The sequence below is a fragment of the Phoca vitulina genome, unplaced genomic scaffold (genome assembly GCF_004348235.1).
Source record: "Phoca vitulina isolate PV1807 unplaced genomic scaffold, GSC_HSeal_1.0 scaffold20, whole genome shotgun sequence".
NCBI lineage: Eukaryota > Metazoa > Chordata > Mammalia > Carnivora > Phocidae > Phoca > Phoca vitulina.
In genome coordinates, this window is record NW_022589723.1 from 23,089,631 (window position 1) to 23,105,552 (window position 15,922).

At 34.8% G+C, this 15,922-nt stretch overlaps 1 protein-coding gene across 4 annotated transcripts in view; it reads left to right on the forward strand.

Annotated features, from left to right (window-relative positions):
- Positions 1 to 15,922, forward strand: part of TEX9 (testis expressed 9) — a 61,149-nt gene that overhangs the window by 25,836 nt on the left and 19,391 nt on the right. For all 4 annotated transcript variants that reach the window (XM_032417389.1, XM_032417388.1, XM_032417386.1 and 1 more), the window contains one exon: positions 9,272 to 9,406. In XM_032417389.1, the coding sequence (XP_032273280.1) occupies positions 9,272 to 9,406 (135 nt within the window). The remainder of the gene's footprint in view (positions 1 to 9,271; positions 9,407 to 15,922) is intronic.

Consider the following 15,922-nt stretch of genomic DNA (forward strand, 5'->3'; position numbering starts at 1 on the left):
ATCTTGAAACCTTGCCTACATCTTTGATTCTCTTCTTGTTCCTGGCCTTTATACCCATCCTATGCATTCTTCAAGTGTTTTGCATTCATTTTTTCTTTTCAATTTCCATTGCCCCTTCTTGGTTCAAGCTATTATTATTTCTGAATTGTCCTCACTGGTTATTTTATGTCCTTTCTCTTTTTCTTATCCATTGTATCTTGTACTCTATCAATAGATTAATGTTCTCAAAAGACTACATTGATTATAACTCTACCTTTGTATGGGCAGAAATGGAACTAACATTTTTTTTGAGTACTATGTGTCAGGCAAAACATTTTACAGAAAGAGAAACTGAGTCTGAGAGGTTAAACAAAGTGCCCAGGGTCATACAGGTAGTGGCAGTGCAGGATTCAAACCATGTTTGTCTGACTCCAAAGTCTGTGTTATTCCTACAGATCATGTAGACTCTCCAACCCCTCAAAATTAAATGGTCTTAAACACACAGTTATTCCAAAATCTCATTGCTGTTTAGAGTTAAATATTTGAAACCTTTGAGTCATAATGTGTGTTCTGAGCTGTTATGATACATAGACTATCTGAAGATTTTTATGACTTTCATTAGCTCGGAACTTCCCATCTTGAGTCCTTATCTACCTACCAGGAAGAGAGGTGTAACAACTCTCATGGGTTATGTGGAACTCAAGATTGAATCTTTTTTTTGCTAATTCTGCGCACTATCTATCTCTAAAAACAAACCTCAATGTACAGTTGATAGAAATGCAAAACAGAGCTTGAGTTTGATGGAATTGCTTCTATAAACCTATAAAAGCCAGCTATTTAAAAAATTACTATGCATATTAACTTACACTAACAGGTAGAGCCATTTCTAAAACATAAAGGCAGAAAACATTTTATTTCATTATTGAATTTTGTTTTTCAATTAATGATCTGTTTTAAAATCAACTTTATTGAGAAATAAATACAATTAAATATACTTGTTTTAATTGTAGAATTCACTGTGCTTTGACAAAATAGTATATCCTTATAACCACCACTGCAATCAAGATAAAATTTCTATCATCTCCCCAAAATTTCCTTTGTCTCCCTTCCCTTAAAACTGCAATCTCCAACCATGGCCCAACCACTGATCTGCATTCCTTCATTACAGACTAGTTTTCCCTGTTCTAGAATTTCATATAGATGGACTCCTAAGTATGTACTTTTTATGGCTGGCTTCTTTTGGTCAGCATAATGGTTTTGAGATTCATTAATGTTGTGTATTTTGTGGTTCATTCCCTTATATTGCTGAGTAGTGTTTGTTTATGGATGTACTGCATTTTGTTTATTTGTTCATCAGTCGGTAGGCATTTGAGTTATTTCCAACTTTGGACTATTAGAAATAAAGCCACTATGAATTTTCATATACAAATTTTTATATAGACACATGTTTTTATACAGGCACATCCAACATCACTCATGATGTTGGATAAATACCTAAGAGTAGAATTTCTGGGTGTTACAGAAACTGATGTTTAACTTAATAAGAAACTGCCAAACTGTTCCAAAGTAGTTGTACCATCCTTCATTCCCACCAGCAATATATGAAAGTTCTAGTTAGTCTGTATCTTTATCAGCACTTGGTATTGTCAGTCTTTTGAATTTTAACCCTTTTAGAGGGGCAGAAGATTAGCATCTCATTATGGCTTAATTTGTATTTCCTTTATAACTATTGAACTTGAGCATCTTTTCATATGTGTATTGGCCACTCATATATCTTCTTTTGTCTGTTCAAACCTTTTGCCCATTTAAAAACGTATTGAGTTGAGGTAGGAGTTCTTATATAATTCTTTTGCTAGAATATATAGTGAATAGTTTCTTCCAATCTTACTTGGCTTTTTTATTTTCTTAACAGTGTTTTTCAAAAGAGTTTTAAATTTTGATGAATTCCAATATTTTATTTATTTTATTTTATTTTATTTCCAGTTTGTGCTTTTTTCATCTTATTCAAGAAATCTTTGCCCACCCCATGGGAGAAAATCTTTATGTCTTCATACAGGAGTTTTATGGTTTTAGCCTTTGTGTGTGTGTGTGTGTGTGTGTGTGTGTATACATACATTTATATAGTATATAAATATATCTGTAATCTATTTCAAGTTAATTTTGTTTATATGAGAATAAAGGTCAAAGTTTATTTTTCATACAGTCAGCATTTGTTGAAAATACTATTCTTTCTCAATTTAATTACCATGGCACCTGTGTAGAAAATGAATTTTTTTTTTAAGAAAATGAATTTTGACTATATATGTGGGTCTATTTCTAGACTATTTATTCTGCTACATTGATCTATATGTTCATTGATCTATATTTTGATGTAAGTCATCAATAAAACCATGTGGAGTGGAATTTTCTTTTTGGAAGGATTCTAATGATCAATTCAGTTTATTTAGTGGATGAGTCTATTTTGATTTTTTATTACTTTTTGAGTTAGTTTTGATAATTTATGTTTTTTAAGAAATTTTTCCATCTCATCTAAGTTATCAAATTTATTGGCATAAATTTGTCCTTAATATTCCTTTATTATATTTATAATGCCTGTATAATCTGTACTAATGACACCTGTCTCACTCTTGATATTAATAATTTCTCTTTTATTCTTTATCAGTCTAGCTAGATACATACCAATTTCATTGAACTTTTCCGTGAGTCAGGATTTAGCTTCATTGACTTTGCTCTTTTTGTCAGTTTTCTTTTTTTTATTTATTTATTTATTTATTTATTTATTTGAGAGAGAGAGAATGAGAGAGAGCAAGCACATGAGAGGGGGGAGGGTCAGAGGGAGAAGCAGACTCCCTGCTGAGCAGGGAGCCCGATGCGGGACTCGATCCAGGGACTCCAGGATCATGACCTGAGCCGAAGGCAGTCGCTTAACCAACTGAGCCACCCAGGCGCCCCATCTTTTTGTCAGTTTTCTATCCTTTAGCATTTCCTTCATTCTTATTTGGGTTTAATTTCTTTTCAGGATTCTTAAGGTAGAAGTTTAGACAATTGATTTTCTACTTTTCTTCTTACATAAGCATTTTAAAGCTATAAATTTTCCTCTAAGTGCTGCTTTATCTTCATTCCACAAATTTTGATGTTGTCTTTTTATTTTCATTAAGTTCAAAGTGTTTTCTACTTTTCTTCGATTTTTCTTGACCATTTGGATTATTTAGAAGTGTACTGTTTAATTTCTAAATAATTGGGGATTTTTCATGTCTTTCTGTTAATTTCTAATTTAATTCTGTGGTGTGAGAACCTACACTTTATGATTTCATTCTTTTACAATTTATCTTGACTAGTTTTACGGACCAGCATTTGGCCTCTTTTGGTGAATACTTAATGTAATTTGAAAAGAATATATAGTATGCTGTGTTGAATGGAGTGTTCTATAAATATTAGGGCAAATTTGTTGATAGTGTTGTTCAAGTTTTCTGTCAGTTATTGAGAGAGAGGTGCTGTAATCTCTGACTAGAATTGTGGATTTGTCTATTTCTCCTTTCAGTTATATCAGTTTTGGCTTTATGTATTTTTAGTCTCTGTTTTGGATGCCTGCACATTTAGGAGTATAGTGTTTGTTTGTTTGTTTTAAAGATTCTATCTGTTTATTTGTCAGAGAGAGAGAACACAAGCAGGGGGAGCAGCAGGCAGAGGGAGAAGCAGGCTCCCCACCGAGCAGGGAGCCCGATGTGGGGCTCGATCCCAGGACTTGGGATCATGACCTGAGCCGAAGGCAGCCGCTTAACCGACTGAGCCACCCAGGCGCCCCTGGAGTATAGTGTTTTTGATTAACGCTTCTTTATAATTATGAAATACTTTTTTAAAATCTCTAGTAACATTCCTTGTTCCAAAGTCTGCTTACTTTGTGTGATATTAGTGTAGTGATTCCAGCTTTATTATACTTCATGTTTGCTTGGTATATCTTTCTTCAACTTTTTACTTTTCATCTGTCTTTATATTGAAAATGGGTTTGTTGTAGCCAGTATATAGTTGGGTGTTGCTTTTTCATCCACTTCGATGGTCTCTCTCTCTTATTGGCATGTTCAGACCAATTAGATTAATGCAATTTTTGATGTTCGGATTTAAATTTATCATCTTGCTGTTCGTGTCTTGTTTTTTCTAACCATTCCTTGTTACTTTTTTCCTGTTCTGAATTGAATATTTTTTAGTATTTTGTTTTTTTCCTCCACTGTTGGCTATGTCTCTTATATTTTTATGTTACATTTAACTCAAAAAACATAAAACATATGTGTAAATTGCATTATATAAAACACAAAAAACATATTTACCATACCACAGTCTACCTTCAGATCATGTTATATTCTTTCACATATAAGATCCTCACAACAGTGTATTCTATTTCTGCCCCCTTTCCTTTATGCTTTTACTTTTAAATGTCCTAAATCCCACAGTGTTTCTTTAAATAGTTATATTTTAAAGAGCTTAACATATGAAAATGCCTTTTATATTTGCCATTTCTTGTATTCTTCATTCTTTCAATCTGTTTTTCTATATGCCTGCTTGAAATAACTACCCTTTCAATCTTTGCGGTGCAAGTTTGCTAGTCACTGATTCCTTGTTTTTGTTTCTTTGAAAAAAGACTGTGTTTTTCCTTACTTAATTTTTTTTTATTTTGAAAATTACAGATTCACAGGAACCTGCAAAAATGATAGAGGTCCTGTGGATCCTTCACTCAGTATCCCTCATTAATAGCATCTAACATAATAATAGGACAGTATTAAAACCTGAAAATTGACATTGGTATAATCCACAGGCATTATTCAGATTTCACCAGTTCTGTATGCACTTGTGTGTGTTTGGACCCCTTAAATTTTTGAAGGATATTTTCACTAGATAGAGAATTACCAATTGAAAGTTTCTGTTTTTTTTTTTTTAAGATTTTTAAATTTATTTATTTAATTGACAGAGAGAGACAGCGTGAGAGGGAACACAAGAAGGGGGAGTGGGAGAGGGAGAAGCAGGCTTCTGGCCGAGCAGGGAGCCCGATGCGGGGCTCGATCCCAGGACCCTGGGATCATGACCTGAGCTGAAGGCAGTCGCTTAACCAACTGAGCCACCGAGGCGCCCCAGTTTCTGTCTTCTTTTAGTACTTTGAAGATATTATCCCATTGTTCTCTGGGTTATGTCATTTCTGACAAAAAGTTCACAGTAATTCTTTTCTTTCTACCCTTGTATATTTGTATCTTTTATCTTTGCTCTTAAGACATTCTCTTTGTTACTGGTTTTCAGCAATTTCATAATGATGTGTTTTCTCAGTTTTGTATGGGGACTGTTTATTTGGCTTAAAGTTTGTTGAACTCTTTGAATCTGTGGGTTTATAGTGTTCATCAAATTTGGAAAAGTTTGGCTATTATTTCTTCCAGTATTTTTTCTGTACCCCTTCTCTCCCTCCCCCAACCTGTAACTTCAATTATACTTTTGTTAGGCCACTTGATATTATCCCACTGATAATGTATTAGTGATATTAGGTCACTGATGTTTTTAGCCTTTTTTCCCTTATATTTTTTATTTGAATAGATTCTTTTGCTGTCTTCAATAGTTCACTGATCTTTTCTTTGCAGTGTCTAATATGCTCTTAACCAATGAAATGTTCATTTTGATATATTATTCATCTGTAGAAGTTCCATTTGATTTTTTTATATTCTGAATTTATGTCCTCATTATATTAACATATATAATTAAAATAGCTGTTTTGACAGTCTTGTCTGCTCTATCCATCATATTTCTTATTTATGGATTATTTCTATTGAATTTTTCTTCTGGATATCAATCACATTTTCCTGCTTCTTGGTTTAGTTAGTGATTTTATACTGGATGCTAGACATTGTGAATATTATATTGTTGAGTAGCTGTATTTAATGTACTCTTTGAACACAAGTAGTTATTTGTCAGTTTAGTCCCTTTAAGGCCTGTTTTTAAGTTTGGCCGGGGTTGGTCTAGAGTAGCCACTAGGTGTGGCCTAGTCCTCAGTATATTTAAAGGTACCCTGTGTAGATTCCTGAAGCTCCCTCCTAATGGAGTTCCTCCTTTTTTGAACCCTTCTCAGAAATTCCAGCTGCTTCAGTCTCCTCCAACTTCCATCTCTGTCTCCTCAGCTCGGCAGACCTTGGTTCTGTTTGTATTTTCTCCTCCTTATACCCACAGTGTGGATATTGCCTCCAGGCAGAATGCTGGGGTGATTGTAGGACTACTCCATTTATTTCTCTTCTCTCAGTAATCATAATCCTACCATTTTCCTTTATCTCTAAATAGTTATTTAACATGTTTTTTTTAGTTGTTTACAGTGTGTTTTTATGTTAGGTTCTTATTATTTCATCAAGGGTAGAAGCCTTAATCTCTGCTTTGTTTTGTTTTTTGGTCAAATTAAAGTCAGTAGGTACACTCCACAAGTTTCTCTGACCATGGATTATGTCACACAAACATGCTTATTAATATTAGTAACTCACTTAAAAAAAAAAAAGTCTGCTCTCTTTTTATCTTTCACTCCAGCTAAAATTGAGGTTTGTATCATTTCCTAAAGATGCTTTTGTTCTTTTTTGTTTCTATACCAAAACTCCTCAAAAGCATTTTCTTAATTTTTTCACGTCCTTATCTTGCAAAGAAAGCTTTTAAATTTTTGCCTGTATGTATCCTGCAAAGCCATGATATTAATGGTCCTTACCTTTGTTTAATAGCATATAGTTTACAAATTGCTATCACATACATATGATAGTTGTGTGTAGTCATGTGTTTTTATTCTATAGATCTGCACCTCCCCCCAGTTCTTTATTCCCTTCTCCCCCAGCTTAGGTTTCATGGTGTACTACTTAATTATCCATTGTATATATTAATTTTGTGTGCCCATCATTCATGTAGAATAGTACCTGGCACATAGTAAGTGCTCAATAAATATGAACAAGTAACTAGGCATAGCTATCATTACTACCAATTTCAGATATGGAAACTGAGACTACCACAGCTCATAGGTTCTCTGACCCCAAGTTTATTGCTTTTTGTACCTTAGCCACTTATTTCTAGAACCTTATCTGATCATTTATTTGTCCTCATCTGATTATTCCTCTTCTGACTTACTGTGACAATTTGTGTTACTCTTAAAGCATTTGCTACCATTTTGTCAGTGCTGTGGCTACTAATACATAGCTCTCTCTATTCTTGCCTTCTCCCAGTTCCTTAGGAATGCTTTAAAAGTTGAGAGGATGGCAAATTATTTCTCATTGGATCTCATAGTAATTGAGTTTTAAAGTGAGATTTTAATTCCTTTAGGCTATCTAGATTTTTCTTTTAAAGCTAATGTAAAATTCAAGGTTTGAAATCTTTCCTAAAATTTTTCTCTAACATGTAAACTGCTTAATTTTTTTTTTGTAACAATAGATTTACTTTATTATTTTCAGCTTATAAGCTCTCTCATAAAAAATATTGGTATCTTGTCTGCACTTTGTAAAAAGTACTTGAGTGTGATTGAAAACAGAAATGTTTTCAAGTTTTTGGTAAGGTTTTCCCTTTCCTTAGTGGATTTGCTCATATAGGAATACTTTATTTCATATATTATTTTTCTAACGTTTTTTGTTTTTCACTTCTCCCAAGAAGGGGGCCATATTGATTCATGGGTAGAGGAACATAATGTGATGTTGGATGGTTTTCATTTTTCTCTGAAGTAGGTTACAAAGTTACCAGCAGGAAAGAGAAGGGCAAAGATTTATTTTCATATTCTTATAGGTGGAGGCTGAAATGAGGCAGCTAGAATTGTGGACTTTGTAGCTAAGGAGAATTTCTGCCTTTTCCATGTGAACAGTGAGATAAATCAAGCTTGCTCTTACTGTAGCTACCACCCACAAAGCTGTGAAGAAGGCTGGTGATAGCAGATGGTATTCATACACAGTTTGATTTGTTTAAAAACCCACATAAAGAGCAGCATGTGTTTTGTTGTGTTTTGTTTTGCCCTTAATTACTTAGGGTCAGGGAGATCAGTTTTCAAATAAAACACAGTGATACAGCCAGGAGAAAAAAATTTATGGAAGAAGAAAACAGACAACTGTATTTTTAACTGCATCATTTTAATTCCATGATATTTATTGAATATCTGTTGTATATAAGGCTCTGTACTAGGTATTGTAGGGGATGCAAAGAAGAGTGATTTAAATACAAAATAAATTCAGTTGAATAAACATGTCGTTAGTGCCTCTTCTATGCCACTGAAGTTCCGGGAATACAGAAATTCAGACTGTTTCTATCCTCAATGAGCTTACATTAATTGTGGGGAAAATGAAGTAAATAGTTTCAATTCTGCACAGCACACATATGCTATATGTGTGTCAAGGTGTCATAGGAGCTCTGAAGAAAGGGTACCTAATCCAACCTGGGAGGAGAATGAGAAAGATAATGAGGGAAGGCTTCTTGGAGGAGGTAAAACCCTCATGTACACTCCTCGTTGAGTCTTAAAGGATGGATAGGTGCTGGCTACGTAAAAATGAGCAGGGAGGAGGGATCAGGGCAGAAGGAAGAGCATGAGATGAGCAAAGGTTCAGAGGCAAGAAACATCATAGCTGTTTGGGAGATATATCTGAAGGTAACATCTTACAGGAGATGAGATTATAGTGCCAGGGTATGGTAGAGTTTGGAGTTTATCTTACATGTTCATGTTTCTTCTGTAGACTCTCTGCAACAGCATCTCTTAGAATATTTGCAGAAATGCAAGTCTAAACCTACCCCAAGATGTAGAACATTAATCCATAAGATCTGTTGTTTTTGCTAAGAGTTGGGACTTTCCCTGTAAGGCTAATGTAGAATGCTCTGTTTTTAACAAATATTTCTTATATGATATACTTTGTTAGGTTTATACAAACACAGTATTTATGAGCGTTTGTGCCTTACATAGCTGTTTTGGGGAGGTTCCCAAAGGAAGAACTATAGTGACAAAGAGTTGCTTATAAAATAAGTATAGAGGACCTCTATACTATATAAAAAGAGATAGAAAATTCCAAACAAAAAGTAATTTGAAAGCCTAATTCATGACTACATCTTTAAGGATATATCTTTCCAATACCAATTCAGGGTAAGAATTCTCTGAGCCCTCTGTCACTCGGTGCTCGGCCCCCAAACTTTGGGTGTGTGTTTGTGTGTAAGTGTGTGTAAAATTTGGGAGAAAGCAAGGAATATGGAAATGGAAAATGTTGCAGAATAATAGAGAGAACTTATGATATATTTATAAATGTTCCATATATCTTTTACCATATAGGAATTAGAAAATAAAAGAAGACTACAAAAACAGGCTGCCAGTAACCAAAGTGCTACAGAAGTTCGGTTGAATAGAGCTCTAGAAGAGGCAGAAAAGTATAAACTGGAGTTAAGTAAATCAAGGCAAAATAACAAGGTATGGAAAAATTGAATAGTTTTGGTAGTGGTCACCTTTGGTAACTTCTTTTTACAAGAGTCAAAAATAATTAGTTTTTAAGTTATAATTCTTGATGTCATGGTGAACATTTCTTTTTTCAGAAGTGTGTTCATTATTGATATGTATATCTTCAAGAAGTTAGGATTATATTGCCTGGGCTATTGCCATAATTGGGTGATAGCACAACTCTTTGGAGGATTCAGTCATTTTTTCATCCAACAAATCTTAATTGTGTGCCCATATTATGTGCCAGACATTTTTCTAATCTCTAGGGATGAGTGGTAGGAAAAAAGATACTCTTTGGTATCTCAAGTCTGTTTCCTTCTCTGAGCCCCACTTTTCTAATATAGAATGCAAAGGGCTACTTTACAGGGCAGTGGTTCTCAAACTTGAGCATGTATCAGAATTACCTGGAAGGCTTGTTAAAACATAGATTGCTGGGCCCCACCCCCAGAGTTTCAGATTTAGTAGATCTGGGGTGAGGCCTATTTTTACTAGTTTTAATAGCAGTTCCCTGGGTGATGCTGAAGCCACTGGTTCTGAGACGACATTGTGATAATCACTGTTATAGAGTTGTAAGGATCACTCTTGTATCCCAGTATCTAACCAATGGTTGGCATAGAATTAGCACTCAATTCCTGAAATATCTGTTGAATAAGTGCTCAAGTATCATTGTGTGTGAAAACCTTTTGTATACTCTATACATTTTGGCTATTAGTTTTTGGTTCTATGTCAACCTAAAAGTGATGCTCCCTTGGAATCTCTCCCTTAGAACAATATTGAATAATTTAACAGTGGCTCAGGTGATGAAGTTAGGACCCACCTTCATTACATACACAGATGATACATTTTGGATTAAACTAATAACACTTAATAGGACCTAGAACTAAACTGAACTTGATAAATCCTCCAACACGTTTAACAAAGGCAGATATGTTACAGAGACTACAGAGTTTTAAGATCTCTTCTGTGAGATAGTTTATGCTCTGTGATCAGACTGTGTTCATGTTCAAGAGACATCAATGATGGTATGATGATGGGGATTTATGAATAGAAGTTATTAAATGAACAAGTTAGGAAGTCATCTTTATAGCTTGCCAATAATTAGCATGCTATTGGAATATTATTTCCAGTTTGGTTCACTCTGGAGGGATTTTGAAGAAAATAAAATGGAATAACCATGTATATGTCAGGATTTGCTAATTCTTGGTTGTAGATGTGATCTCTGTTTTAGCACACACATTAGAGAAGTAAAAGGAAAAACTTGTTTCCATGACAACAGTAATCCTAATCAGCCATTTTGCAAATTGACATACCAAGTCCTCATTACGTAGTTTAAAACCATCAACACTGTAAAAACAAATATGTTGAAGACAAATTTCTGATCCCAAGTCTACATTATGGATGATCAGTTTAAACATAGTGGGAGAACATTTTGTGTAACTATTTGCTATCAAGTAGACGTTTTGAGATCAAAGATGTAACTTTGTCAAATTTCTGAAAAAATATGTGAGTCTTAAGTTTTTAATTTTTCAATTATTTTGCTTCATTTCTTTTTTTTTTTTTAAAGATTTTTTATTTATTTATTTGAGAGAGAGAATGAAATAGAGCATGAGAGGGGGAAGGGTCAGAGGGAGAAGCAGACTCCCCGCTGAGCAGGGAGCCCGATGTGGGACTCGATCCCGGGACTCCAGGATCATGACCTGAGCCGAAGGCAGTCGCTTAACCAACTTAGCCACCCAGGCGCCCTATTTTGCTTCATTTCTAACGTTTGTCTTTGAAGGATGTTTTGGCCATATGTGGTTAAGTTTTTCCTTGTAGTCTAGTCTGTATATAAGTTTTTGTGAGGGAGGTATACTTTTTTCCATTTTAATTCTTTGTACCTTCTCATTCTGATTAGACATATAATTAGGTAGATAATTATTCAGGTCTGTATGTTTAAGAAATACTAAGTCTTCCATAAAATAGAACAAGATTGCCTCATAGTGATCAGAAAGTTAAGGATTTATTTTAAAAAATGATATATTCTCCACAGAGGTTAGGAAACATGTAATCTGGCCTTAGAGTAACTTTTGAAATGAAAAGTCAGTCAAGTTAAACCAGATGCTGCCTGAGTGCAGGGACTCTGTCTCATTCACTGCTGTGTCTCAGTGTCTTGAATGTAGTAATTGCCTCTGAAACACACTGCAGGAAGGAATGTGGAAAGACAACTATGAGATGCTTTAATTGGAATGCTTCTTAAAAACAGAGCATTTGATTAGATGGTTTGCTTGTAGTCCATTTAAAATATGTCACCAAGCCCATGTTACTTCATTTAGGAACAGATAATTTCTAATTCTTCATTCATTTAGAAATATTTATGAGGACCTTCTAGGTACCTGCTAGATCTTTACTAGAGGCTGGAGGTATAAAGGTGATAAAAAAAATAAATGTGGTCTGTGTAATCATGCATTTTGTAGTGGAGAAGCTGTGTGTTATTTAGACAATGCATCAAGTAAAACTGAGGTGCAGCTGTGCTTTGAGCAAGTAACCAGGTCAAGGAATGCTTTTTTAAAAAATGTAATTCTAAGCTAAGATCTGAATAATATTAACAAGTTATATGCTAGGAAGAGATTATGGACAAAAGGAATCCTATGTAAAAAACAGCTCTGTGGCAGGAAAAAAGACAAGGTCATGAAAGTCAGGGATGGAAGTGAAGGGACTGTTATCAAATGAGCCTCAAACATAGGTAGAGGCCAAACCATCTAGATCCTTTAGGCTGTGTTAAGTATTTTGGCTTTTATCCAAAGAGTAGTACAAAGCCACTGCATGGTTATTTTGAACAAGGTTGGGGGAGACCATGCTATGATCATATGGGCACGTGGAAAGTGTTTTTGTTGTGTGGAGAATTGGGGGGGCAAGAATGGATGCTGGTTAAGAATAGCAGTGTGAGAGATGATGAGGTAGCTTGGCCTAAACTGATAGTGGTAAAAATGGAGAGAAACCAAGTATCAAAATACACTGAAGAGAGAAAAATCACTAGGACATGGTGATGGACTGGATATGGGATTGTGGGAAAGGGAAGCTTTCAAGAGGACATTTTGATTTTTAATTTTCAGAACCAGATAGATCGTGCCATTCCCTGGAATAGGTTGGGAAAGAAGCTTGAGTTATTTTAGAACATCTTAAAGTTCATCCCATTGCTGCATGTGACAGTAGTTCACTTTTAATAATTTTCCACTTGGTATAAATATACCAAACAATACCACCTTATTGATGGACTTAGGGTTGTTTCCAGTGATCGCTATTACAAATAAAGCTGCAATGCACATTCACATATAAGTCTTTGTGTAGACATCTGTTTTCATTTCTCTTGGGTAAATACCTAGATTTAAATTCTGAGTTTTATTATAGATGTACATTCAACTGCCGAACTGTTTTCCAAAAGGCTCTAACAATTTATATTCCCCGCAGCAGCATTTGAAAGTTTTAGCTATACCATATCTTCACCAGCATTTGATATAGTCAGGCTTTTACATTTCACTGTGCCAGTGGGTGACTAATTGTATCTTATTGTGGTTACTTTTTTTTTTTAAAGATTTTATTATTTGAGAGAGAGAATGAGAGAGAGAGAGCATGAGAGGGAGGAGGGTCAGAGGGAGAAGCAGACTCCCTGCTGAGCAGGGAGCCCGACGTGGGACTCGATCCCAGGACTCCAGGATCATGACCTGAGCTGAAGGCAGTCGCTTAACCAACTGAGCCACCCAGGCGCCCCTTATTGTGGTTACTTTACATATTCCTAATGACCAATGAATGCTACTGAGCATCCTTATATGCTTATTTGCTATCTTGATATCTTTTCCCCCAGTTTTATTGAGATATAATTGACATACAGCACGGTGTTAGTTTAAGGTGTAGAGCATAATGATTTGATTTACATATATTGTGAAATTATTACCACAGTAAGTTTATTTAATATCCATCATCTCATAGTGATACAAAAAAATCAGAAAAGCTTTTTTTCTGGTATTGAGAATTCTTAGGATCTACTCTCTTAACAACTTTCAAATATACCATACAACAGTTATGTGTAGTTATCATGTTGTATATTACATTTCTAGTTCTTTTTTATCTTATAACTGGAAGTTTGTGCCTTTTGACCACCTTCCTTCTGTTTTTCTATGCATTTTTTAAAAGACTTTTTAAAAAAATTTTTTTTAAGTATGAGTAAGATCACACAGTATTTGTCTTTCTCTGTCTGACTTACTTCACTTAGCATAATGCCCTCAAGGTCTATCCATGTTGTGAATGGCAGGATTTCTTTTTTGTGGCTGAATAATATGCCAATGATACCACAACATCTTCATCCATTCATCCACTGATGGACACTTAGGTTGTTTCCATGTCTTGGCTATTGTAAATAATGTTGCCATGAACATGGGGTTGCAGATATCTCTTTGATGTGGTATTTTCATTTCCTTTGGATATATTTACAGAAGTGGAATTACTGGATTATATGATAGTTGTATTTTAAATTTTTTGAGGAACCTCTAAACTGTTTTCCATAGTGGTTTTACCAATGTACAATCCCACTAATAGTGCACAAGTGTTCCCTTTTCTCCACATCCTCTCCATCATTTGTTATCTCTTGCTTTTTGATGATAGCCATTCAAACAGGCATGAGGTGATTTCTCATTGTGGTTTTAATGTGCATTTCCCTGATGATTAGTGATGTTGAGCACCTTTTCTTTTTTTTTTAAGATTTTATTTATTTATTATTTGAGAGAGAGAGAATGAGAGACAGAGAGCATGAGAGGGAGGAGGGTCAGAGGGAGAAGCAGACTCCCCGCCGAGCAGGGAGCCCGATGCGGGACTCGATCCCGGGACTCCAGGATCATGACCTGAGCCGAAGGCAGTCGCTTAACCAACTGAGCCACCCAGGCGCCCTGAGCACCTTTTCATGTACCTGTTAGCCATTTGTAGTCTATCATCTTTGGAAAATATCTTCAAGTCCTTTGCCCATTTTTTAATTGGATTATTTGTGGAGTTTTTTAGTATTGAGTTGTATAATTTCTGGACATATTGTAAATATTAACCCCTTATCAGCTATATGGTTTGCAACTACTTTTTCCCATTCTGTAGGTTGCAGTTTCATTTTGTTGATCATTTCTTTTGCTGTGCAGAAGCTTTTTAGTTTGATGTAGTTCCCCTTGTTTTTTTTATTTTGTTACTGGTGTTTTATATGTCATATCCAAAAACTCATAGTCAAGACCCATGTCAAGGAGTTGTTTTCCTATATTTTTTTCTAGGAGTTTCTGGTCTTACATTTAAGTCTTTAATCCATTTCAGTTTAATTTTTGTGAGTGGTGTAAGATAGGAACCAAGTTTCATTCTTTAACATGTGACTATCCAGTTTCCCCAGTACCATTTATTGAGAAGACTATCCTTTTCCCATTGAGTATTCTTGGCTCCCTTGTGAAATATTAATTGACCGTATGTGCGTGGGTTAATTTCTGCGCTCATAATTCTGTTCCACTGGTCTGTGTGTCTGCTTTTAAGCCAGTGCCATACTATTTTAATTACTACAGCTTTTTGATATAGCTTGAAATCAGGAAGTGTGATGCCTCCCACTGTGTTCTTTTTTCTCAGGATTGTTTTGGCTATTTGGAATCTTTTGTGGTTCTATATAAATGTTAGGATTGTTTTGCCTACTTCTGTAGTAAGTGCTATTTGAATCTTGATAGAGAGGGTTGCATTCAATTTATAGATTGTTTTGGTAGTATGGAAATTTTAACAGTATTCTTCTAATCCATGAACACAGGATACCTTTCCATTCATGTGTATCTTCTTTGATTTCCTTCATCAATATCTTATAGTTTTCATTGTACATGTGTTTCACCTCCTTAGTTGTGTTTATTCCTAAGTTTATTGTTTTTGATGATATTATAAATGAGATTTCTTTTTCAGATAATTCTTTGTTAGTGTATAGAAACACTACTGATTTTTGAATGTTAATTTTGTATCCTGCAACTTTACTGAATTTATCAATTACATCTAACAGTTGCTTGGTGGAGTCTTTAGGATTTTCTTTTTTCCCCTCTTTCTTTTTTATTTTAAATTCCTGTATAGTTAACATATAGTGTTATACTAGTTACAGGTGATAGTTACAATATAGTGATTCAGTAATTCCATACATCACCCAGTGCTCATCACAAGTGTACTCCTTAATCCCCATTGCCTATTTTACCCATCCCCCCATCTACCTCCCTTCTGGTAACCATCAATTTGTTCTCTAAAGTTAAAAGTCTGTTTCTTGGTTTGTCTCTCTCTTTTTTCCTTTGCTCATTTTTTTGGTTTTGTTTTGTTTCTTAAATTCCACATATGAGTGAAATCATATAGTATTTGTCTTTCTCTGACCGACTTATTTCACTTAGTGTTATACTCTCTAGCTCCATCCATGTGATTGCAAATGGCAAGATTTTGTTTTTTTATGGCTGAATAATACTCTATCATGTA